General features: G+C 43.7%; 1 protein-coding gene across 2 annotated transcripts in view; it reads right to left on the bottom strand.

Annotated features, from left to right (window-relative positions):
* AMPH (amphiphysin) overlaps positions 1-4,177 on the bottom strand; it is a 251,490-nt gene extending 247,313 nt beyond the window's left edge. For both annotated transcript variants that reach the window (XM_030307720.1, XM_030307722.1), the window contains exon 1: positions 4,101-4,177. In XM_030307720.1, coding sequence (XP_030163580.1) covers positions 4,101-4,169 — 69 coding nt within the window. In that variant the 5' untranslated portion in view covers positions 4,170-4,177. The remainder of the gene's footprint in view (positions 1-4,100) is intronic.
* Positions 4,178-25,063: the final 20,886 nt, after the last annotated feature.

Raw genomic sequence — 25,063 nt, 5'->3', positions numbered from 1 at the left:
AAATCCCATTTAGATTTGTATGTGCAAGAGCCATATTTTTATTTTTAGTAATTACATTTCCCTTTTTCCTTAAACCAGTTTGATCGGTGTTTTCCACTTTTTACAAGAGCCAGGACCCTGATTAATTCAATACCCAAGAGAGAAGCCATACAAAATCAATGGAGAGATTTAAGTAGTTATACATAAAACGTAAACACAACATAAACATAAATGTTCTCTATGGCAGAAGAAAATCATCAAAAACTACAAAGTAAATAGAAATGGAAGAAACCATATTTGTAACCTTTAGAATTGATAGTTTTTGCCCTTACACAGAACAGGGTGTAGATGCTAAACAAACTGGGCAAAAAAATAAACACAATTCACAAGTGAAAAAAAAACAAACAGGAATACAAAAAATAATGTTTGGTTTTCAATAATCAAACAAAACAAACAGGAACTCATTTTTTTCCAATGACACAGCTATCGATTATTTTAAATTTTATTATCCAGTGTTGGCAAGTGTCTCATACCACCGGTGAGAACGTTAATTGACACAACCATTTGGAAAGGCAATCTAGCTATAATAAAAATCAGCATACCTTTGACACAATCATTCTTCTAGGAATGTATCTAAGGAAATACTTCAGGGTGTATGCAAATATTTTCCCTACAAGTTTACCCCTTGTAATTATATACAGATTTGTATTTATATACAGAAACATTGGAAACTGAATGTCCAAAAAACAGAAGATTCATTAAAATCTAGGGGCACCTGGGTGGCTCAGTCAATTAAGCATCTGACTTCAGCTCAGGACATGATCTCACAGCTCTTGAGTTCAAGCCCCGTGTCAGGCTCTGTGCTGACAGCTCAGAGCCTGGAGCCTGCTTCAGATTCTGTGTCTCCCTCTCTTTCTACCCCTCCCCTGCTTGCGCTCTGTCTCTCTCTGTCTCTCAAAAATAAATAAACTAAAAAAATTTTTTTTTAATCCATGTATTCCAATACTGTTTAGTCATTTAAAATGTTAGCAGAGGGGCGCCTGGGTGGCGCAGTCGGTTAAGCGTCCGACTTCAGCCAGGTCACGATCTCGCGGTCCGTGAGTTCGAGCCCCGCGTCGGGCTCTGGGCTGATGGCTCAGAGCCTGGAGCCTGTTTCCGATTCTGTGTCCCCCTCTCTCTCTGCCCCTCGCCCGTTCATGCTCTGTCTCTCTCTGTCCCAAAAATAAATAAATGTTGAAAAAAAAAATTTTTTAATGTTAGCAGAAAATACGTACATACTGAAGAATGTTCATGATTATTAAATGAAATAAACAGGTTAAAAACCTTTGAGTATGAGCCTGTTTTTGTTGTAAATATATACGTGTAAAAATGGGAAAAGATGTACTAGAATATGCATCAAATGATAGTGACATTTCTGGGTAGTAGAATTATGGCTGTCCTAATTTGTTGGTGGTTTTATTTCTCGCTTATATACATTTCACTTTCTCCACTGAACCTTCACAGACCTTCAATTTAAAAAAATGTATTTTGGGGTGCCTGGGTGGCTCAGTTAGTTAAGTGTCTGACTTTGGCTCAGGTCATAATCTCGCGAGATCTCATGTGAGTTCGAGCCCGGCGTCGGGCTCTGTGCTGACAGCTCGGAGCCTGAAGCCTGCTTCAGATTCTGTGTCTCTCCATCTCTCAGCCCCTCCCCTGCTCAGGCTCTGTGTCTCTCTGTCTCTCAATAATAAATAAACGTTAAAAAAATATATATTAAAAAAATGTATTTTAAATTCATTTAAAAAATCTTAAGACCCCTCTAGGAGTAGCTTCCGTCATGCATTTGGAGCCAAAATGCATGCAACCATTAGGTGTAGCACAGAGAATGAGAAACTTAAGCGAGCAGACTCTCTTTGGGGAAAATTTGGTTGTAAAAACAAGAAGCCAAGGTCTCAAGAACACGTGTGGTATACAGACACTGCGATGGAGTGTCTGCATCAGAGAAAAGGAATAGTCCAAAGACAAAAAAGGAAGGCATCTCTGGGGGAGATGCCTTCAGCAGTCACTTACTGTGTTTTCCACCCTCCAGTAGCTTCTCTTCAGGCTTGGCTGGGCTACCTCACCTGGATTCCCACCTGCCCTTTCCCTAGTGCTGCAGAGGCTCAAGAAAGAGACAGAACTTACCCACCAGTGGAAACCATACTCTCAGCCTTTTGGTGTCTTAACGCCCTACATTTGGTACAGCAGGCACTTTCCATCAGCAACTTCACCCAGGGAAGAAAACAGGATAGCTGAAGCCCTATACAAGCCTCCCTTAGACCTCCCCTCCCATGGAAAAGTAACCACCATCCAGAACTGCAGTTGTAATACACACTTGACCTTAATAACGACAAAGTGAGTTTTCAACAATTCACAAGGGCTTGCACGCTCTGTAAAACAGATTATGATACCTTTTCATTTATTTTTAGCATATTAACAGCTGGTGACCCAGATTAAGAAATAATGTAATATGTGAAAAGGCAGACTATACCACTAAATTCTTTCACAGATGGAAAGTGGACTCCGTAAAAAGCTTCAGACCAAGGATTCAAGTAATTAGCTGGAAGTGGAGAGCGGGGAGGAATACCTACAAGTGGGTAAAGTGAAGCATGGAAAAACGATGACAAAACCTGGCTGGGATCCCAGCAGATCCTTAGCTACTTTCTGGACAAGTAACTAACCAGGGACTGTTAGAGGCCAAGAAGCCCTGCTAATGCAGCTGCCGAAGGAGCGGCTGGAGGAGGTTCTCGTTAGTTGAGGATGAGCTTGGGTAGATATTAAAAGAAATACAATCCTCTTACTGCACTGGGAGTGTGCGTGTGTGGAGGGAGGGGCCAGTGGCAGCCACACAGCCTCTGGTCCTGGGGACAGGCAAAGGGATCAGTGCCCCCTTCCGCTCAGTTCCTCCAGGTGGGTAGGAACCGAGAGCAGCCTGAGCCAGGGTCTGAAGAGGGAAATTCACGGTCATTTTGAGCAACGCGGCAAATCTGACTTCCAGTGAAAGAGGCAAACACTAAACACCCAGAATCACGGGACGGAAAACACTGCCACATGAAAGGGAACACAGTTCCACTGACACAAACCGTGGGGCTCAATTAGCCGGCGTTCATTTTCAAGTACGATGCTTAAGCTGTAATATGAATGTCCTTTGGCTGGAGACACAAATGAAGACCTCAGTGCTGGCAAGGTCTTGACGACAAGCAGTCTTGAGGGGAGCCAGACGAGCCCAGCGCCTGCCACAATACCTCAACTGCACAGGGCTGCGCTTGGTGTAAACCTGGGATTCATCTGTGCCCATCTCTGGGAGAGGAAAATAAATTACTGAGAGGCCAATGTGCTGAGGAGCTTGTAAAACACTAGGGAACCCAACCTGAGTGTGCAATGTGGATTTTTTTTTGTTTTTAATGCAATAAAACGCCCTCTTTGTGCAGAAATGTGCAAAGAACTGTTAGGTTCAGGTCACATGTATTTCTGACCTTCCAGAGAAGGACACCGACGTCCAAAGGGGCACACACAGAGAGGACCCCCCCCCAAAAAAAAAGAACACAGAGAAAGAAAAGTGTATATCCACATCTCTATTTTGAACTCCAGGATTCACTGGACAGCACTGTATTAAAGCCACGGGTTTTCTGAGATGAGCCCGATCGATCCGTACAGATCTGGGGGGTGGCCTCTGCGCTGCACCAGCCGTTTCTGCCGCACTTGGGTCCCCAGGAGACCCCCCGGAGGGAGGACTGCTGCCGCAATCTCCCGCCCGGACCCGCGGGCCAGCGGGGAGCGGGCGCCGCGGGCGGAGAGAAGCGCTCGGCTCGGGGGACCGCGGGCGAGCCGCCGCACCTGCCACCGCTCGCGCCCTCGCCCGCCCGGGAGAGCGGCGACCGCGGCCAGCAGCGCGGGGGGCGAGCGCGCGGGGAGACTCGGGCGGACCGCGCGCCCCGGGCGCTCCCGCCTCCCCGCCCGCGGCCGCCTCGCTGCAGTCGCCGCGGCGCAGCGCAGGGCGTCCCCGCGCCCCCGGCCCCGGCCTCCGCCGCTCCCCCGGCCCGCTCGGCCCTTGCCGCCGCGCGCCCCCGCCACCTGCCCCGCGGCCTGCCGCCCGCTCTGACCTTTTCCTGCGCGCGGTTGAGCCGCTTCTGCACGTTCTTGGCGAAGATGCCCGTCTTGATGTCGGCCATGGCTGCGGGTCCGGGAGGCTGCGAGGAGCGGAGCGGAGCGGGCGGCGGGCCGGCGGCGGCGAGGACGAGCGGGAGCGCAGGAGGAGGAGGAGCGGGAGGGGAGGAGGAGGAGGAGGAGGAGGAGGAGCGGGAGGGGCTGCGAGGAGCAGCCGGGGAGCGCCGGCTGGGGTGAGGGAGGGGCTCAGCGCTAGGCACCAGCTTAAAGCCACAGCGCGCGGGCGGGACGCGCGGGGCCCGGCTGCGGGGCGGCGAGAAAAAGCGAGGGAAGAAGCCCGAAGTCAAAATGCCCCGAGAGTGCCCGCGGCGGTGGAAGAGGAGGTCGGGAGGGGAGAGGGGAACGAGCCCAGCGGCAGTCCGGGGGCCCCGAGGCAGCTCCGGGGTTCTTTCGAGGCGGAGTTTGCGTTGGGGGAGGCCGAGTGGGGCCCTATTCTTTCCAGAAAAAAAAAAAAAAAAAGGAGGCTCGGGGGAGGGGGGCGGGGGGCGGGGGGCGGGAATGGGGAAGCCGGGATGGGAGGTGCTCTGACGTGGAGGCGGGGGGATGGGCTCTTCCGGAGAGTGCACCCCTCCCTGGTTGTGAGTTCCAGAAAGCTGGGCCTAGCCCTGCCCTCAGGAGGCACACAGCCCGAGGAAAGGTGACTGGGAAACCAAGTCAGTGCGGGGTTTAGAGCTGCTGTGGAGAGGAAAGTGATGCCCACACTTCCCCAAACTTTGAAGACGAGATTTGGGGCCTGCGGTAGGGAGGTTCCATGTTGAGAAGGGATGGTCCCTGTAAGCAAGGTGCTGTGCTTTGGTGATCTGGGTAATTGCTGCCCCAAGGACAGTCAGGTCCTTGATTGCCTCACATCAACATCGCAAGACCTGGGCCTCTTGCCCTGTGGCTTCCTGCGAACCTGCTGGCAACCTCACAGGGATTCACTATCCTAAGTATGCTTAGCAGAAGGGAGAATAATAGGGATAAGTTTGTCATATACTTTACACAGAGCTCTTGAAGGCCCTGACCAGTGGTGAAACCATTCTGAGTGTGAGGCAGTGTGGCCGGTGGCCCAGCAAGCAGGTCAGAGGTAATCAGGCACCTGAATCCGGTGAGCCCCAGTGAGCATCTCACTGGAGCAGACTGTCACCTGTGGAGCACCCCTGTGAACCACCCCTTGGTATCCACTCGGTGGGAAGTCCCCCTACCTTAGTTGTAGAACGGCACAGTGACTGGCTTTTGCCAATAAGATATAGTAAAAGTACACTGGGCCAGTTCCAGCCTAAGCCTGGAGAAGCCGAGCCGGTTTGGCACTCTGCGGAGCCCTGTGCTACCGTGGAGAATTTCTCCCTGCTGCGAAAAGCCTCATGGAGAGGCCACATGGAAAGGGAGAAACCTCAGCCTCCATCCGTCTGACCCACTGACTAAATTCGCATCAGCAAGACCACCAGAAGAACCGCTCAGCTGATCCCAGCAGAGCACAGTGTGGTGAGTAAACAAAATGATAGTGCTTTTCAGCCACTAACTTTTGCAGTGGTTTATTACTGAAATATCCAGCCTGTTCACTTGGCTCTTATTTCCTCTGGATGACTATTCATCCCCGTTTGCCTGGGAATGAAGGGGTTTCCAGGAGACAGGACTTCTAGTTCTAAAGCCCAGAAATCCCTGGGTAAACCTGGATGAACTGGTCACCCTACTTCCAACATCTGAAGTAAACAGGAGTTTACTTCAGAGGGAAGTAAAGAGACAATCCCTCTCTTGGTCAACACTCAGTGGAAAAGACTGCCCAGGGGGCCTGGGTGGCTCAGTAGGTTAAGCTTCTGACTTCGGCTCAGGTCATGATGTCAGGGTTTCTGGGTTCAAGCCCCACGTTGGGCTCTATGCTGACAGCTCAGAGCCTGGAGCCTATTTCAGATTCTGTGTCTCCCTCTATCTGCCCCTCCCCAGCTCACTCACTCTCTCTCTCTCTCTCTCTCTCTCTCTCTCAAAAATAAACAAACAAATATTAAAAAAAGAAAAGGAAAGGAAAGAAAAGAAAAGGCTGGCCAGAAGACAGAAATTGAGTCATGTCTCTAAAACACGAGGCTTTAGAACCTTAGCTCGGCCCTGAGATCTTGTCTTGAGGATACCAGCCTCAGAATGCTGGAATACACCAGAATGTTCTGGAGCATATCAGTCTGTGGGCACAGTCCATGGGGGTCCCAAAGCCCCCTCCACTCCCATCCTGGGCCTGGCTATAGCTTCCCTCACAAATGTCACTGCCCTCTTTCTAAACAAGCAAGGGACAGAGTTCCAAGCAATAAAAACCAAGCAGGTTTACTTTTCCTCTGCTTGCTGAGGGCCCAAGCCATCCATTCCCACTGCACCAGGCTTTGTCTCTCCTTGCAATTACTCCCCCACCAATTTTTGGAACACAGCAAATATCTTTTGAACTAAAATTGCAAATGGCTAGCTTTTCCCACAGTTCAGATGCCCAAATCTAGTTCTGGAATGGGGGTAGAAACGGGAAGCGAGTCATTTCTTGATAATTGTATTTGAAATACATGCCGAGCATGTTACAAAGTTGTTATGCGCAAACTTATCAAATTAGTGCTCTCCAGCTGAGAGAGAAAACCGTATCCATTTTCAGGTTGCTATGAGGGTCATTCTAGCCAGTCTAGAATAGTGATGAAGCACTTAGCTGCTACTTAGTAGGTGCTTTGCAAATATTTGTTGAAAAAAAAATGCATGGGTACATGAGACTAGATATTGGGCACCCATCTAAGCTGTTTCTTCTAATTCTGCAATAATGCTCCTGGAACGGCGGTGTGTGGAAGGGGCCCCCAACTACGATGATTTTTAAATATTGTTACGCCATACAGTAGAGGCGTTTTTCATACAAAATCTCCTGCAGGACCCAAATATATTAATCAGATGGACCCCTCTCTGGTTGTGGAGGGTGTGAAGTGACCAGAGCCCCACCCATGAGGCCACCCAGTTATTGCCTGCATCTGTCTCTAAGGAAGACCTTCAGCGCTGCAGACTTCCCTGCCCACAGAGGAAATCCACAGCGGAAGTGACCTCAGAGGCACCTTCCACCTCCAGAGTCACAGGAGCCATGCTTCTGTGTGCATTTCCTTCACCCACAACACCACTGGACCCACCTCCCAACTTTCCTTGCTTGCCGGTGTTTCTTCCTCCTAGTTTTACCCCCCAATTTTTCTCCTCAGTCAAGGGAAAACAGGGCTCCTACAGTTCCATGTAGATTTCACTGTTAATGAGGACTAACCCCAGTTCTTTCCAGCGTTGAGGATAAGCTTAGGTGTCAAGTTATAGTTGATATTTATTCAGGTAAGGTTCACAGACAGTATCATGACTCCAGCCCCGCCCAGATCTTCTTCATCCAGGCAAGGAGGAAGTCCTGATTTTTCTTTTCTTGTTTTTGAGAGAGAGAGAGAGGGAGTGAGAGTGCAGGTGAACGCTGGGGAGGGGCAGGGAGAGAGAGACTCTGAAGCAGGATCTGTGCCCAGCATGGAGCCCAGCACGGGGCTCGATCTCATGACCCTGATATCATGACCTGAGCCAAAATCAAGAGTCAGATGCTGAACCAACTGCACCACCCAGAAGCCCCTTCCTGAATTATTTCTAACTTTCAGTTTTTCTTTCCTCCTAAATTTAGTTTAAGATTGGTTGATAAGTAAAAAATGTGAATTATGCTAGGTTCTGATAATTTGGAATAGGCCCGGAATCACTACTGTGTTATCACAGAACTCATTTTCCATATTATTAATGGCACAGATCTATATGCTCACCAATCTTTGTATCTTGTAAGTCCAATTTAGACCCTTAAGGAAGGAGATTTTTAAATCCATGTTTAACCGTATCTAGTTATTTGAAGCTCTTACAAGAGTTGAAATATATGCTATGGTGTCTCATTAGCCACAGCCTCTTTGCATCATTGTATCTAATGAAGGAGGCATTTTCTTTAAACATTTGGTGGAGCCTACCTGGAATTTCAGCCCCAATCAAATCTTGAGTAGTTGTTACACTTCCCTCTTTGTTCAAAGACTCAGATGCAATTTTATTTTCTCTCACAAATGTTAAAGTAGCAGCGGATGGAGCACGTTCTCTAGAAAGATACATATTTTGACCAATTATCTTCTATGTTTCAAGTAAAAACATACAAGTGCAGATTCACAGTCAACTCTTCAAAGTATGCCAATTATTTACATTCTAGTCCCACATACAGTTTTACTAAATTTTGCCTGTATGACTGCCCTCTTCTATTCCTAATTTAACCAGGTCTAAAAATAGCAACTTCCTCACTACATTAATAATGCATCACTAATGCATCCCAAAATACTAACTAGGAGTCAAGAGCTTTGTTTTTCATAGACAGAGCCATTGGCCACCAAGAAAAACAATCACAATGTATAAATTGCCTAATAACTGTAATGTATTTTGACACCATGCTTGATGCTTTTTTGCAGAGTAGATGCAAAACAACTCCCATATCCCAAACAAATTGCTAGAACATCACTTAATAGCTTATAAGCCAATCGAGAGGTCAAGGAGCAAAACAAAATGGAAATTCTAATTAGCCACAACTCTTTCTGAAGAAGGGGACAAGTTCCTGCAAATATTTTAAGCTATTTTCTATCCACAAATAAGCTCTAAAAATTCCACATCCAAGGTGGATATGAGCATATTTGTCTGGGCAACCGAGAGCACCCTCTTAATAGCTTCAAGAGCTGGATTATCTTACTGGGAATTTTCCAGCTTGGACAACCCCCGCTTCATAGCAGGGACGTTCTTCAAAACCTCTTAAGAAATACTTAATTGTATCATGTATTGGAAGAGAACTTTTTGGTTCAAGGAACTTATTTTTGCTTAAATTTGCCCGTGTTTATATTTTATAAGAATAGAGCTATCCACATGTGGCTGCCTTTGACTGCCTGGCCACTCCCCTACCCTCACCTCTTCTGTCACCCCTATACTTCTGTCTCCAAGGTGGCTCCTAGAGCTGTGGCCACCAGCAGAGTAGAGGTCCTACTTGGGACCATAGTGTGGGGATCCTTGGACCCCCCACTGCAAGCCTGCATGCACTTCAGCCAAAGCCCCTGGTTAAGGAGGCCAGTCCGGGGTCATGCTAGGATCTTATGTTCAGGAAGCCTGGACTAAGCATCGTGTTCTCCCAAATATCTGCCTGCCTACTTCCCTGCAGTAGAGCCTCCGAGCTCTCCAGAGGCCACGTGACCTTCTACCTGTTCTCACATCTCAAAACCCCCTCACTCCACCACTCTGCTCTAAAGACCCCCAGCATGCTGCTGTTTCAAGCCACCTGCAAGGAATCAGGTAGGTTGGGTGGTGAGGGTGGGAAGAGTCCCTGTATTACGCTCAGTGTTACTGCCATCGTTCAACGGTATTGGGCTTACTTACACAGGCTTCAGTTAGCTAGTCTAGGACACAATTTGTCATGGATTGAGTTGTGTCCCTGTGATATTGTCATTTATAATAAGAAATATTATATTTGATCCCTGTCCGTGTTTCTGGCACAGAGCTCCTAAAACCCTTGGAACTCCCCCAAGTGATGAGAGCAATAAAGGCATCTGGCTATCCAGAAGCAGCTCCCTGTCAACCATACCTGAATGTCTGTTAATGAGGTGGCTTTTGGAAAACTCTAAGGATGAGGGCCGGTTGCCAGGGGACCCAACCATGTGATTAGAATATTGGAACTGTCAATCCCCCACCCCTACAGGGTCCCCTCCTGGGGAGGAGAGAAAAGCTGGAGAGTGGGTTCAGTCACCTATGGCCAATGATTTAATCATTCGTGCCTATGTAATGAAGCCTCCATAAAAACCCAAAAGGACTAGATCTAGAGGGCTTCTGGGCTGGTGAACGCAGAGAGGCACTAGGAAAGTGGCAGGCCTGGAGGGGCAGGGAAGTTCTGCACCCCTTCCCCATACTTTGTCCTATGCGTCTCTTCCCTCTGGCTGTTCCTGTGTTATATCCTTTTATAATAAACCAGCGATCTAGTAGGTAAAATGTTTCTCTGAGTTCTGTGAGACGATGCAGCAAATTGATTGAATCCAAGGAGGGAGATGTGGGAACCTCTGATTTACAGTAAAACCTTGGATTGTGAGTAACTTGTTCTGCGAGTGTTCTGCAAGACAAGCAAATATGTCTAATAAATTTTAACTTGCTAAGCAGGCGATGTCTTGCAATACGGGTAGTACCTGACACTGAATGTCACGTGATCACAACTGAGCCAATGGTTCTTCTCTCTCTCTCCCTCTCTCTCTCTCTCTCTCTCTCTCTCTCTCTCTGTGGGATTGTGGGTGATCATCTCCCATGCTCCAATGCTCGGTCTCAGGCCATGGTGTTTGGCAGAAATCAGTGATTTTTCAGAACGTTGAAAGGTGCCCACAACTGCACTAGTGTATTTTTTTTGTCACTTCAAAGCACCTATGGACAGTTCTTTGCTTTTCCAGACAAGAGTAAGCTTAGGAATGCTTTGCTTCATTCTAGGTCAGGCTGCCTGCAGATACAGACCCTGTCCTTGGCTGCCTTCTTGCCATTAAACACAGTATATAACAAGTTTATTAATACTGTACTATAGTCAACATCCATGGGAGTGTATACAATGCCCCTGTGCAGAAAAAGATTCCATTGAGCCAATAGATAGCAGTGATTCTGTTAGTGATTGTGAAAGTCGTCTTACGCAATACCCCTCCTCTCTCTTGTCTCCCTCACACTAGCCACGAAGGTTTTCAGAGGTAAGTGCAGGTTAATTTGTTTCTTTTTCTTTATATTTTGCATTTTCTTTATTATTTTGTTTTGTATTACAGTATTGTAACCATTTTTATATGAGTATTTTTAGGTGTAGAACGAATCTTCTGAGTTTCTATTATTTCTTATGGCGAAATTTGCTTTCATACACAAATGCTTTGGATTACAAGCATACTTCCAGAACGAATTATGCTGGCAAAATAAAGTTTACTGTATTTATAAACAGTTGGTGAGCAGCACCGGTGACAACCGGGACTTATACCTGGTGTCTGAAGTGGGAGGCAGGTGCAGTCTTGTGGCACTGAACCTTTAATGTGTGGGATTCGATGCCAAGTCCTCATAGATGGGGTCAGGACTGAACGGAATTGTAGGATACCCAGCCAGTGTTGCAGAATTGCATGGTAAGGGGAACCTGAGCCCTCCTCCCACGTTTGGTGGTCAGAAGAAGTATAGAAAAGAAACACACGGGAGGAATTTTTTCCCAGTTCCCACAAGGGATGAAGTCATAACCACTGGTACCTGTGAATATGACCTGATTTGGAAATAGGGTCCATACGGTTGTAATTGAGCTATAAATCAACATGAGGTCATACTGGAGGAAGGTGGACCCTTAATCCGACATAACTGGTGTCCTTATAAAGAGAGGGGAGATGCAGACACAGACACACACAAGAGGAAAATGCCCCGAGCAGTCAGCGCCAGTGTGGAGACGGAAGCAGAGACCCAAGTAACGCAGCCACACGCAAGAAGCCCCAAGGACCCCCAGCAGCACAGAGGCAGGGAGAGGGAGCCTGGCCCTCCTCACACCTTGATGGTCCTCTAGCCTCCAGAATCGAGGGAATGGCTTGTTGTTTGTTACCGCAGGCCTAAGAAACTAACACAGAATCCGGCCTCTTTCTTCCTACCAGCCTGCATCTTGGAAAACTGTATCCCCCAGTCCAAGTAACTGACAAACATATCTCCAAACAGGAGCTTTTCATTAGTTGGAACAGTCTGTGTTCATCTGTTGCTTTCTTCGGAAACAATGTCTTTTTAATAAGCATATGATCTGTCCACATTCTCCTTAATTTAGTAGGAAAAGCGGTAGCTTTTGAGGGAGCCTGTGGCAGGTCGGGTCCTTCCGAAGCAGGGGCTGAGTTTGGGGCGCAAGCTAAGTAAAGCATTGAACTGTGAGAGGCAGGAGGAGGAAGGGTTGGCAGAGGAGAAAGTCCAGCGGCCAGGCAGGCCTGATGAAACCTTGACCAATCTGGGAGGGGCTCTGTCTGTCGTGAGCATAGTGTGTGCCTCTGTTTGACAGGGGCTGGGCCATTACCGCCCTGCCCACTGGCCACCCTAGGAGGGGTGTGAATGGGGCCAGGTGGTTCTCTGCCTGGGGACTGCATTCCCTCAGAGGGAGGCAGCAAGCCTTCTCGAAGGGGGGGTCTGGGCAGCGGATCCCACTCCTACTCTCTGTGGTCCAGATAGAGAGCTCCTGGGCACATACTAGGCACATGCGCTTCAGTCTCTCCAAACTGTCATTCTCTCTTTCTTCAGCTCTCCATGTTCTCGCGCCCCCTATGGGCACTGAGACACCAGAAGGTTCTGAAGGTACCTTAACACTTCCTGGGTCATCCTCCTCGAAGGCCAGACTTTTACATTTAAACATGGTCCATTTGTCCCTAACGGATGAAGTCAGTTACAGTCACCTGTGTTGTCCAATTTCTCCACTCAAAAGCTACCACTTCCCCACTTAAATAAGAAACTTGTAGGTAGATATTCTGAGACTATATGCAAACTCCTGTCAAACTCTAGCTCCCCTAGTTTGGCATGCATGAGGATTCTTGCCTAAATCTGTCTTTACTAAGATGATTTTTAAATGGTAATTTTCCAATTCCATCGGTGCTACCGTGTTTATTAGTCAGCATTCTATTTTGCGGAACAGGTCACCTTTTCTTCCCAGGTATTTTTTAATTTACGATCTGTTATCAAGGTGGACTCCTGGATCTGCGATTTATTCACTCTATTTCTGTTCTTATTCACCTTAATGCTCAGTTATCCCAGCCTTGGCCAATGAAAGGCCTTTCATTTCTTTTTCTTATATACCCTCATCATTCTTTTGGCACTTATTTTCTGGCATAATAAGATGTTCCAGGCTCATCTTGTATTTTCTGGGCTTTGAATAAGCCATTTCTTCATGAACTCCTGGTTCATTTCTGTGGAGAATTATATTTAGAAATGAAGGTCTTGGCTCAGGCTCTACTCATTGCAACTGAATGTCTGAGTGTCATTGAAATAATAAATTTATACCAATGCCTCTAATTTGAATCCACCCTAGGTTTTTGCTTGCCTTCCCCCCATTCTGTGTTCCTACCTCTATCTCCCAACTTCCATATTCCTCTGGCTCCCAAAAACCTCACTGTAGTCCCTCATTTGCTCAGTTCTGCAGTAGCCACAAAATGATTTCATAATGTTCATGTCACTACAACAAATAAACCTACTGAAAGGAGTCAAGGTTGGTTTACCTTTTGTTTTCCTTTAGATTGAAGTCAGAGTACTATGTTCCAAACTTATTTGGGGTACTGGCATAAAGACAGACATACAGACCAATGAAATCAAAGAGAGAGCCCAGAAAAAAAACCTTCACATGTATGGTCATATGATTTTTAAGAAGAGGGACCAAAGCCACTCAATGAAGAAAGGACAGTCTTTTCAACAAATGGTGCTGGGAAAACTGGGTATTGATATGCAAATAGATGAAGTTGCACTCTTACTTTATACCATATACAAAATGGATCAAAGGCCTAAATGTAAGACCCAAAACTAGAACACTCTTATAAGAAAATATGAGAGGAAAGCCTCTGTGATACTGGGTTTGGCAGTGACTTCTTGGATCTCACTAACATCATGGACAACAAAATTAAATAGGTAAATTGAAACACAACAAAATTAAATGCTTTTGTGCCTCACAAAAAACAACAGAGTCAAAAGGCAAACCATGGAACCCGAGAATATATTTGTTTACCATATATCTGATAAGGGATTCATATCCAGAACATATAAAGAACTCCTACAAATCAAGAACAAAAACAACCTGATGAAAAAAATGGACAAAGGACTTGAATAGACTGTTCTCCAAAGAAGATAACAAATGGCCAATAAGCCCATGAAAAGATGTTCAGTATCACTCACCATCAGGAAATGCAAATCAAAACCACAATGAGATGCCACTTTATGCCCATTAAGACAGGTACTCTCAAAAACAGAAAATAATTGTTGGCAAGGATGTGGAGAACTTGGAACCCTCGTGCACTATTGGTGGGAATGTAAAATGTTACAGCCTCTGTGGAAAATAATGTGGTACTTTTTCAAAAAATTAAGAATAGAATTACTAGATGATCCAGAAATTCCACTTCTGGATATATACCCACCCTCCAATTAAAGTAAGGTCTCAAAGAGATATTTGTACACCCATGTTCACAGCAGCATTATTTGTAATAAACAAAATATAGAAGCAACTCTAGTGTCCATTGACTAATGGATAAACAAGTATGGTATATACATACAACAAAGTTTTATTCAAACTTATAAAGGAAGGAGATGCTGGGGCGCTTGGGTGGCTCAGTTGGTAAAGCTTCCGACTTTTGATTTCAGCTCAGGTCATGATCCCAGGGTCGTGGAATTGAGCCCCCCCTTTGGGCTCTGCACTGAGCATGGAGCCTGCTTGGGATTCTCTCTCTCTCTCTCTCTCTCTCTCTCTCTCTCTCTCTCTCCGTCTCTCCATCCCTCCGTCTCTCTCAAAATAAATCAATAAACTTTAAAAAAATAAGGAAAGGAAATCTTGATGCACGCTACAACATGAATGAATCTTGAGGACATAATGCCAAGTAAAACAAGCCTTTCACAAAAGAACAAGTACCACGTGATTCCACTTATATAAAGTACCTAGATTTCAAAGGGACAGAAAATAGAACAGTGGTGCCTGTGACTGGGGGCAGTGGGGATTTGCTGTTCAATAGGTACAGAGTTTCAGTTTTACAAGACGAAAAGAGTTGCACAGGTGGATAATGGTGATGATCATACAACACTGTGGATGCGCTTCATGTCGCCAAACTACACACTTAAAAACTGGCTAACGTGATAAATTGTATGCTGTTTTACCACAACGAAAAATGAAAACCTTCTTCAGGCAAATCACTTTATTCATTGGAAACAGGCTCATTTGTTCCTGTTTTCCTTTAGTTTGAGATTTTTCTCTCATTTTTGTTATTAAATCTGTAGGACGTTAGTACAAATTCTATACAACATTGTATAGAAAGGTATACCCGGGGAAGAGTCATCCCTTTGCCTGTCCCTACAATCCCTTCATCTCCATCCCTGTGGGTAACTGGTTTCATTAGTTTTTGTTTTATCTTTCTTGTATTTATTTTTTGCAAAATTATACAGATGTGTGTAGTTTTTATATTTTCTTCTACTTTTTAAAAAACGTTTATTTATTTTGAGAGAGAGAGCGCGCGTGGAGGGGCAGAGAGAGTGGAAGAGAGAGAGTATCCCAACTGACTCAGCGCTGTCAGCTCGGAGCCCCATGTGGAGCTGGAACCCACGAGTTGCGAGCCTGACCTGAGCTGAAATCAAGAGTCGGGCACTCACCCAACTCAGCCACCCAGGTGCCCCAATTTTCTTCTACTTTTTATAAAAAAGGTGGCATACCACATGTATTTTTTTTGCATTTTTCACTTAAAATATATTCTCAAAACGATTCCCTTTCAGTTCATAGAAATTTTCCTCATTTTTTTTTACTGGTTCATAATACTCCATAGTATGTATTTCCCATACTTTACTTATCCAACAATTATTGTCCTAATTTATCTTGATGCTCAAATTGTCCCAGATTTAGCCACTGAAAGCAGTCTCCTGCATTTGAGCATTTAAGTAATTGGCAGTATTTTGTCATTACAAATGGTGCTTCGATGAATAACTTTTGCATATGAATAACTTTTTGCATATGTATTTTCATGTTGTTCAAAGTGTATCTTCAGGATATTCCTAGAAGTGAAATCTGTGAGTCAAAGAATACACACACATGGAGTTTTGATCAGTATTGTCGAATTATTTTCCTTAGGATAGTACTTTTTTTCATTCTAATCAGCAAGGTATAAAAGTGCCTATTTCCCCACAGTCTTGCTAATTTTATCAAGCCTTTGGATTTTTGTCAACATGAGGGATAATGAGAAAACTGAAGGAACTGTAACGCTGAAATAAATGAAAGATTATTTCTCAAATATCCCTCTAATGTGAAGACAAGAGATTATGAAAGTTGTGTCGCTAATTCCAATATCTGGGTATCTGCATCTGTAGGCTGATTCTATCAACGTTTGTGTTTTTAAAAGTTTTTTAAAGTTTATTTATTTGGAGAGAGAGGAAGAGAGTAGGGGAGGGACAGAGCGAGAGGGAGAGAGAGTCCCAAGCAGGCTCCGCACTGTCCATGCACCGCCCAGTGCGGGGCTCAAACCCACAAACCATGAGATCGTGACCTGAGCTGAAATCAAGAGTCGGATGCTTAACTGACTGAGCCACCCAGGCGCCCCTCAATGTTTTTTTTTTTTAAATGTAGACTACAAATCATGTCTCTTACTTACACTTGCATGACAGACATTGCGTATAAATGAGTAGACATTGAAGCAAATTATCTTTTGCCCCAGAATGGTACACCCTTTCTGTTAGGCAGCTAAGGTAAAAGGATGATTTCTTTCATCTTATGGGAGTTAAGCTGGGTAGGGAATCAGTAGCAGCTTCAGATGGTTGCAGTTTACCTGTGGTCCTCTTGAGAATGAAGTCAACCCTCTCCCTCCAGTGGGGCCTTGCAAGTGATTCACCAGAATACGATAAGACCTTGGGATCTCTCTCTGCTTTCAGCTTCTTACACTGTGGAGGGCCTGACCTCCTTGATCTCATTGGGAGTTGAGCAGTGGTAGCCGGGGTTTTGATTCAGTTATCTTCTAGCATCAAGTATTTTGAGGCGATGTCAGGCCCCTCCAGCCTGTGACACAGGCACAGTGGGACTAAGAGATACCTCTGTCTTCCAGCTCCAGCTCTGGCCACCACTAATTCAGAAAAAGCGGGAGAGATTGTTGAGTGTGGAGGGCTAGATTTATGTTTGAGATTTGCATTAGCTTCCCATGCCTAGTTTAACAAATTACTGTAGACTTGGTGGCTTAAAACAGCACAGATTTATTACCTTATGGTTCTGTAGATCAGAAGTCTGACACAGACTTCAATGCGCCAAGGTCAAGGTATCAGCTGGGGGCATTCCTTTCTGGAGGCTCTAGAGGGGAATCCCAATTCTTTGTCATTTCCAGCTTCCAGAATTCCATTCCTTACCTTATGGCCTCTTTCTCCATCCCAAGAGTCAGCAATTTCAATCCCAATCCTTCTCTTCCCATGCTGCCATCTGTCTGGTTCTTTTTTCCAACTCCCTCTTTTACTTTTAAGGACACTTGTGATTACATTGAGCGCATTAAAATAATCCAAGATAATCTCCCCATTTTAGAGCCAGCTGATTAGTGACCTCAATTCCATTGGCTATCTTAACTCCCCTTTGGCATGTAACCTGACATATTCACAGATTCTGGGGATTCTGATGTGGATGTCTTTGAGGGGCCATTAATTGCCAACCACGCGTCTTTTGCAGATTCCATTCTATCAGCCAAGTCTCATTCAACATTCAGCTGATTTCCTATTGTGGAAAAGTTGGTTTGACTCTGGCAGACCCTCCACTATCCATGCCACAGGCTAGGTTCTCAGGGAAGCAGACTCTAAGATGGCGCTCGGTGTGCAGGCTGTTTACAGGAAGTACCCCTGGGGATCAGTACCTGTGAAAGAAAGTATGTTAGTTTCCTGGGGCTTCCATAACAAATTTCCGCAAACAGGGTGACTTAAAACGAGAAATTTATTCTCTCATATTTCTGGACAGCAGAAGTCAGAAATCAAGGTGTTGGCAGGTCCCCGCCCTAAACCCGTTGGTTTAGGGCCCATCTTGGGGTACTAAAGGAGGTTCTATTCCTTATTCCTTGCCTCTTCCAGCTTCTACTGGCTATTAATATTTTTGGCCTATAGGTGTTCACACCAATCTCTGCCTCTAACTTCACAGGGCCTTCTCCCCCTCTCTTCTCTGCGTGTTTCTGTCCTCTATGTCTCTTATAAGGACACCATTCATTAGATCTAGAGCCCACCCAATAATCCACGATGAAACCATCTCGAATCCTTAGTACATCTGCAAAAACCATTTTTACAAGTAGGTTAGCATTCAGAGGTTCTAGGGATTAGGCAATGGACATATCATTGGGAGTACCAGAGAGTAGGAAGCAGGATTGGACTTGGGAGGAAATTGAGCTGCAATACATGTCCCACTGCCTCAGCAAGCCACACAGAAAGCTTTGGACCTGAAATGGTCCATCAGATTTCTCCTGCGTTGTGAAGAAATGTCCAGAAATTTATACCCATGCCTTAAGCAGTCATAAAATGCGGGCTGCCCCTGGAAGGGCATGGTGACTGTCTGTAACTGAGGTAATCCCTAAAGGCTGGCTGTACCTCCAGCAATGGGAACAACAGTCCTTCTTTTAAAGGGAAATTGGATATTGCATCTCCTGTGCAGCCCAGCTCCACTTCTTCATATGCATTTGGGGAGTAGCTCTTCCAACCTTGTGTCATTGTGATAAGCACATCCACCAGGCTTCTATGCCGCCTTCCGTTGTTCCAGAGCTTTGTCTTCCCCATTGGTCTCATGGCCTAGTTCTACCTCCCTTAAGCCCCAGTCTGCAGAGGAGGCCACCAGGGAGTTTCTTAGTGATGTCACTGCACTCCTGATGACTGTGGCACATGGTGGGTCTTCCAGGACTTCCCATCAAAAGTGATTATCTGTTGAGTTTTTGGCCTTATGTAGTATATCCACTCCAGCTTGCCCACTTCTGGGAGTCTTTTAATCCCTCCCTCCCATTGCCTGCCACAGTAGTTCTGTTCTGTTTTGTTTCTTCCCCACTTAGGCCATTACTTTTTCCATGCTTCTAGGAGCCATTGGAGTCCTTGCCAGGGTGTTAAACCCTGTATCTTGGGAAAGTGCAACTAATTTATAAACCTTCTCATATCCAATCTTAAGTTCCGGGTCCCCTTTCTCAACCACGTTCAGCATCCAGACCCACACACCCTCCCCCGGATCTTGCCAGTACGTGCTATCTGGGACCGACCAACAGTGCCTTTGTGGTATACTCCTTTCCTCCTTTTTCACACCCCACACCACTGCTTGGCATATCATGTGACTTCACCTGAATTCCAGGCCTAGTAGCCAGGACTGAAGTGAGGGGCACATCCTGGGTGCATCCTTGCCTTGCAGGGGGAGACCTTTGAATGGTCTTCAAGGGAACAGAGTGCTAGCTCTCGATGGGGGGATGGGCCACTTCTGAAGGCTCAGAAGTTTTAGGGAAATTTGTGGATTTAAGATGTTCAGGGTTTTCAAAACTTAAAAAAAAAAAAAAAAGATATTGAGGGTTTTCAACTTAGATATCTCCATCTAGAGATGGAGAATGTGTCAATGTCCTATTCTTTTTGCAAACAAGGCTCTAATCTTGGCACTGAAGGCTCACCAGGGCTGAGAGTTTAGCCCTGGGAGCTCTGCTCCTCTGGTGATTAAGTCCTGGGCCCAGGCTCAGATTGCTCTGCACTTGCCACTAAGATGCTTTTCAGAGCCTCCTACATTCTACCAAGAGGTACCCTGTCTCTCACTCTGGGTTTCAATTGACAGTTAATGCTTATAGTCTTACGTTTTTTCCGGTGTGTCAATCAGTTGGGCAACAGGTATTGTACTCTGTAATTGTTTTACTTACTGTTTCCTATATATCTTCTTTAAACATTTTTTTATTCTGACTTCTTTCACGTAGCACAATACCCTCCAGTCCCATCCATGTTATTGCAAATGGCAGGATTCTCATGGCCAAGTAGTATTCCATTGTATATCTAAACCAATCTTCTTTATCCATTCATCAGTTGATGAACCTTGGGCTCTTTCCATAATTTGGCTATTGTTGAAAGCGCTGCTGTAAACATTGGGGTACATGTGCCTCTATACATCAGCACTCCTGTATCCTTTAAATAAATGCCTAGTAGTGCTATTGCTATGTCATAGGGTAGTTCTGTTTTTAATTTTTTTGAGGAACCTCCACACCGTTTTCCAGAACAGCTGCACTAGTTTGCATTCCCACCAGTAGTGCAGGAGGGTTCCCGTTCCTCCATGTCCTTGCCAACATATGTTGTTTCCTGGTTGTTAATTTTAGCCACTCTGACCAGTGTGAGGTGGTATCTCTTCACGGTTTTGATTTGTATTTCCCTGATGATGAGTGATGTTGAGCATCTTTTCACATGTCTGTTTTGGCCCATTTTTTAAATTGGATTATTCATTTTTGCGTGTTGGGTTTTATAAGTTCTTTATAGAGTTTGGATACTAACCCTTTCTCAGATAGGTCATTTGCACACGTCTATTCCCATTCTGTAAGTTGCCATTTTGTTTTGTTCATTGCTTCCTTTGCTGTGCGGGAGCTTTTTATCTTAATGGAGTCTCAGTGGTTTATTGGCTTTTGGTTCTCTTGCCTCAGGAAACATCTAGAAAGAAGTTGCTATGGCCAATGTCAAAGAAGCTACTAACTGTGTTGTCTTCTAGGATTCTTATGGTTTGGGGTCTCACATTTAGGTCTTTAATCCATTTTGAATTTATTTTGGGGTATGGTGTAAGAAAGTGGTCCAGTTTCCTTCTTTTGCACTTGCTGACCAGTTTTCCAACACTATTTGTTGAAGAGACTCTCTTTTTTCCTATTGGATATTCTTCCTGCTTTGTCAAAGCTTAATTGACCATTTAGGTGTGGGTTCATTTCTGGATGTTCTACTCTGTTCTATTGATCCCTGTGTCTATTTTGGGGGCAGTACTATATGGTTTTGTTTGCTACAGCTTTGTAATATAACTTGAAGTCTGGAATTGGGATGCCTCCAGCTCGCTTTTCTTTTTTCAAGGTCTCTTTGCTATTTGAGGTCTTTTGTGGTTTCATACAAACTTTAGGATTGTTTTTTTAGCTCTGCGAGAAATGCTGGTGGTATTTGGTAGGGATTGCATTCAATGTGTAGATTTCTTGGGTAGTGTAGACATTTTAACAAAGTCTGTTCTTCCAATCTGTGAGCATGGAATGATTTTCCATTTCGTTGTGTCATCTTCAATTTCTTTAATCAGTATTTTATAGTTTTCAGAGGAGAGGTCTTTCACATCTTTGTTAGGTTATTCTTGGGTATATTATGGTTTGGGTGCACTCGTAAATAGGATTGATTCCTTAATTCTCTTTCTGCTACTTCATTATTGGTGTATAGAATGTAACACGATTCTATACATTGATTTTGTATCCTGTGACTTTACTGAATTTTGTGGAATCAGCTCTAAGCAGTTGGTGGAGTCTTTAGGGTTTTTCTGTATAGAGCATCATGTCACCTGAAAATAGTGAAAGTTTTACTTATTCCTTGCCAATTTGGATGCCTTTGATTCCTTTTGTTGTCTGATTGCTGAAGCTTAGGACTTACAAACACTACATTAAATAACAGTGGTGAGCGTGGACATCCCTGTCTTCTTCCTGACCTTAGAGGTAAAGCTCTCAGTTTTTCCCCAAAGAGGATGATATTAACTGTGGGTTTTTCATAGGTGACCTTTATTATGTTGAAGTATGTTGCTCTAAATCTATTTTGTTGAGGGTTTTTATCATGAATGGATATTGTACTTTGTCAGATTCTTTTTCTGCATCTATTGAAAGCAAGGTCATATGGTTCTTATCCTTTCTTTTATTAATGGTGGTGTATCACGTTGATTGATTGTGACTAATGAACCATCCTTGCAACCCAGGAATAAATTCTACTTGATTGTGATGACTGATTTTTTAATGTATTGTTGGATTCAGTTTGCTAGTCTTCTGTTGAAAATTTCTGCATCTATATTCATCAGGGATATTGGCCTGGAGTTCTCTTTTTTAATAGTGTCTTTATCTGGTTTTGGTACCAGGGTAATGCTGACCTCATAAAATAAATTTGGAAGTGTTCCTTCTTTCTTTTCTTTTCTTTTCTTTCTTTCTTTTCTTTTCTTTTCTCTTTCTTTTTTTCTTTTTTTTTTTTCCTTTTTTCTTTTTGGAATAGTTGAGAAGAATAGGTATTAACTCTTCTTCAAATTTTGGTAGAATTTACCTGTGAAGCCATGTGGTCCTGGACTTTGTTTGTTGGAGTTTTTTGTTGTTGTTGTTGTTGTTTTTGTTTTTTTATTACTGGTTCAAGTCTTTGTTGATATTAGTCTGTTCATGTTTCTTGTTTCTTCCTATTTCTGTTTTGGTAGTTTATATGTTTCTAGGAATTATCTATTTTTTCCAGTTTGTCCAATTTGTTGGCATTTTTCATAATACTCTCTTATAATTGTTTGTATTTCTGTGGTATTAGTATTATTTCTCCTCTCTCATTTGTGATTTTATTTATTTAGGTTCTTTCTCTTTTATTTTTGATAAGTTTGCTAGAGGTTTATCAATTTTAGTTTTTCAAAGAACCAGCTCCTGGTTTCATTGATTCTGTTTTATTATTTTTGTAGTTCTGTATCCTTTAATTTCTGCTCTAATCTTTATTATTTCCTTCCTTCTCCTGCTTTAAGCTTCATTTGTTGTTCTTTTTCTAACTCCTTTAGGTTTAAGGTTATTTGAGATAACTTTATTTGAGATTTCTCTTGCTCCTTGAGGTAGCCTGTATTGCTTATACTTTTTTCTTAAAACTGCTTTTGTGTACCCCAAAGGTTTTAGACTATTGTGTTTTCATTTTCATTTGTTTCTATGTATTTTTTTATTTCCTCTCTGATTTCCTAGTTGACCCATTCATTGTTTAGTAAGATGTTGTTTAAACTCCATGTAATTGCGGTCTTTCCAGGTTTTTCTTGTGGTGACTTCTAGTTTCATAGCATGTCTCAGAAGTGGCATGCTATGACTTCAGTCTTTTTTATTTCTTAAAAATTTTTTAAATTGTTTATTTATATTAAGAGACAGAGAGAGACAGAGCATGAGTGGGGGAGGGGCAGAGAGAGAGGGAGACACGAATCCAAAGCAGGCTACAGGCTCCGAGCCATCAGCCACAGAGCCTGAAGCAGGGCTCGAACTAACAAACCGCGAGATCATGACCTGAGCCAAGTCGTAACGCCCAACCGACTGCGCCACCCAGGCACCCCTGTCTTTTTTACTTCTTAAGGCCATTTTTTTGCATGTGATCTAATATGTGACCTATTCTGAGAATGTTCTATGTGCATTTGAAAAGAATGTGTATTCTCCAGCTTTAAAATGGGAATGTTCCAAATATATCTGTTAAGTTCATCTGGCCCAGTGTGTCATTCAAAGCTGTTGTTTCCTTCTTGATTTTCTGTTAAGATGACCTGTACATTGATGTAAGTGGGGTTGTTAAAGGCCCCTACTTTTTTGTGTTATTATCAATTAGTTCCTTTATGTTTGTTTTAATTGTCTTATATTTGGATGCTTTCAGGTTGGATGCTTAAATATTTATAGTTGTTATATCTTTTTGTGGATTGTCTCCTTTGATTGATTATATAGTGCACCTTCTTTGTCTATGTTACAGTCTTGTTCTAAAGTCTAATTTTTCTTTTTTAATATTTTTTATGTTTTTTTTTTGAGAGAGATAAACACAAGCGCGAGCAGGGGAGGGGCAGAGAGAGGGAGACACAGAATCTGAGGCAGGCTGCAGGCTCTGGAGCTGTCCAGCACAGAGCCTGATGCAGGGCTTGAACCTATAAGCCATGAGATCATGAACCTGACCCAAAGTCAGATGCTTAACAAATTGAGCCACCCAGGCACCCCTAAAGTCTAATTTTTCTGACATAAGTGTTGCTTTTCTGGCTTTTATTTTGACATCCATATGCATGATAAATATTCCCCATCCCCTCACTTTCAATCTGCAGGTGTCTTTATGTCTAAAATGAGTCTCTTATAGGTAGCATGCTTAGTCCATTTACACTCAAAGTAATTATTGATAGATAATATATTTATTGCCATTTTATTGCTTGTTTTATCATTTTTTTCCTAGAGTTTTTCTCTGATTTTTTTTTTTTTTGTCTTTGTCATTTTTGGTCTCTCCTTTGCACTTTAAGGGTCTCCTTCAATATTACTTACAGGGCTGGTTTAGTGGTCATGAACTCCTTTGGTTTTGTTTGTCTGGGAAACTCTTTTTTGACCTTCTATTCTGAATGATAGCCTTGCTGGATAGGGTATTCTTGGCTACAGATGTTCCCATTCAGCACTTTGAATATATCATGCCATTCCCTTCTGGCCTGCCAAGTTTCTATTGAAAAATCTCCAGCTAGCCTTATGGGTCTTCCTTTATAAGTTAAGGACTTCTTTTGTGTTGCTGCTTTTAAGATTTTTTCTTTATCACTATAGTTTTCAAATTAATTACTATATGCCTTGGTGTTGGCCTGATTCTGTTGATGTTGATGGGATTTCTCTGTGCCTCCTGAATCTGGATGTCTGTTTCCTTCCCTAGATTAAGGCATTTTTCTGCTGTTATTTCTTCAAATAAAATTTCTGCCCCCTTTTCTCTCTGTTCTTCTTCTGAGACTACTATAATACGAATGTTATTGTGTTTGATAGAGTCACTGAGTTGCCTAGGTCTATCTCATATTGTGTAATTCTTCTTTCTCTCTTTTGTTCAGCTTTATTACTTTGCATTGTTTTGTCTTCTAAGTAATTAATTTCTTCCTCTGCTTCTTCCACCCTGCTGTTCATTGCTCTGAGCCTGTTTCCAATCTCATTTCTTGCACTCTTTATCCCTGATTGATTCTTTTTTATCTCTTTTGTCTCTGTGGTAAGGGTCTCATTAATGTCTTCTATTCTTTTGTTAAGCCCGGTGAGTATCCTTATGATTGTTGCTTTAAATTATCCATCAAGCATGTTGCTTATATCTTTCACTTAGATCTCTGACTGTGGCCTTATCTTGTCCTTTCATTTGTAATAAATTCCTCTGTCTTCACATTTTATCTAAGTCTTTGCCTTCTTCTCTGTGTTAGAAAAGCCAGTTGTGTCTTCTGTTCCTGAAAGTAATAGCCTTATGAAGAAGAGGTCAT

Source organism: Lynx canadensis, chromosome A2 (assembly GCF_007474595.2).
Source record: "Lynx canadensis isolate LIC74 chromosome A2, mLynCan4.pri.v2, whole genome shotgun sequence".
Classification (NCBI taxonomy): domain Eukaryota; kingdom Metazoa; phylum Chordata; class Mammalia; order Carnivora; family Felidae; genus Lynx; species Lynx canadensis.
The sequence above is the reverse complement of the archived record's forward strand: the minus strand, read 5'-3'. Positions and strand labels throughout refer to the sequence as shown.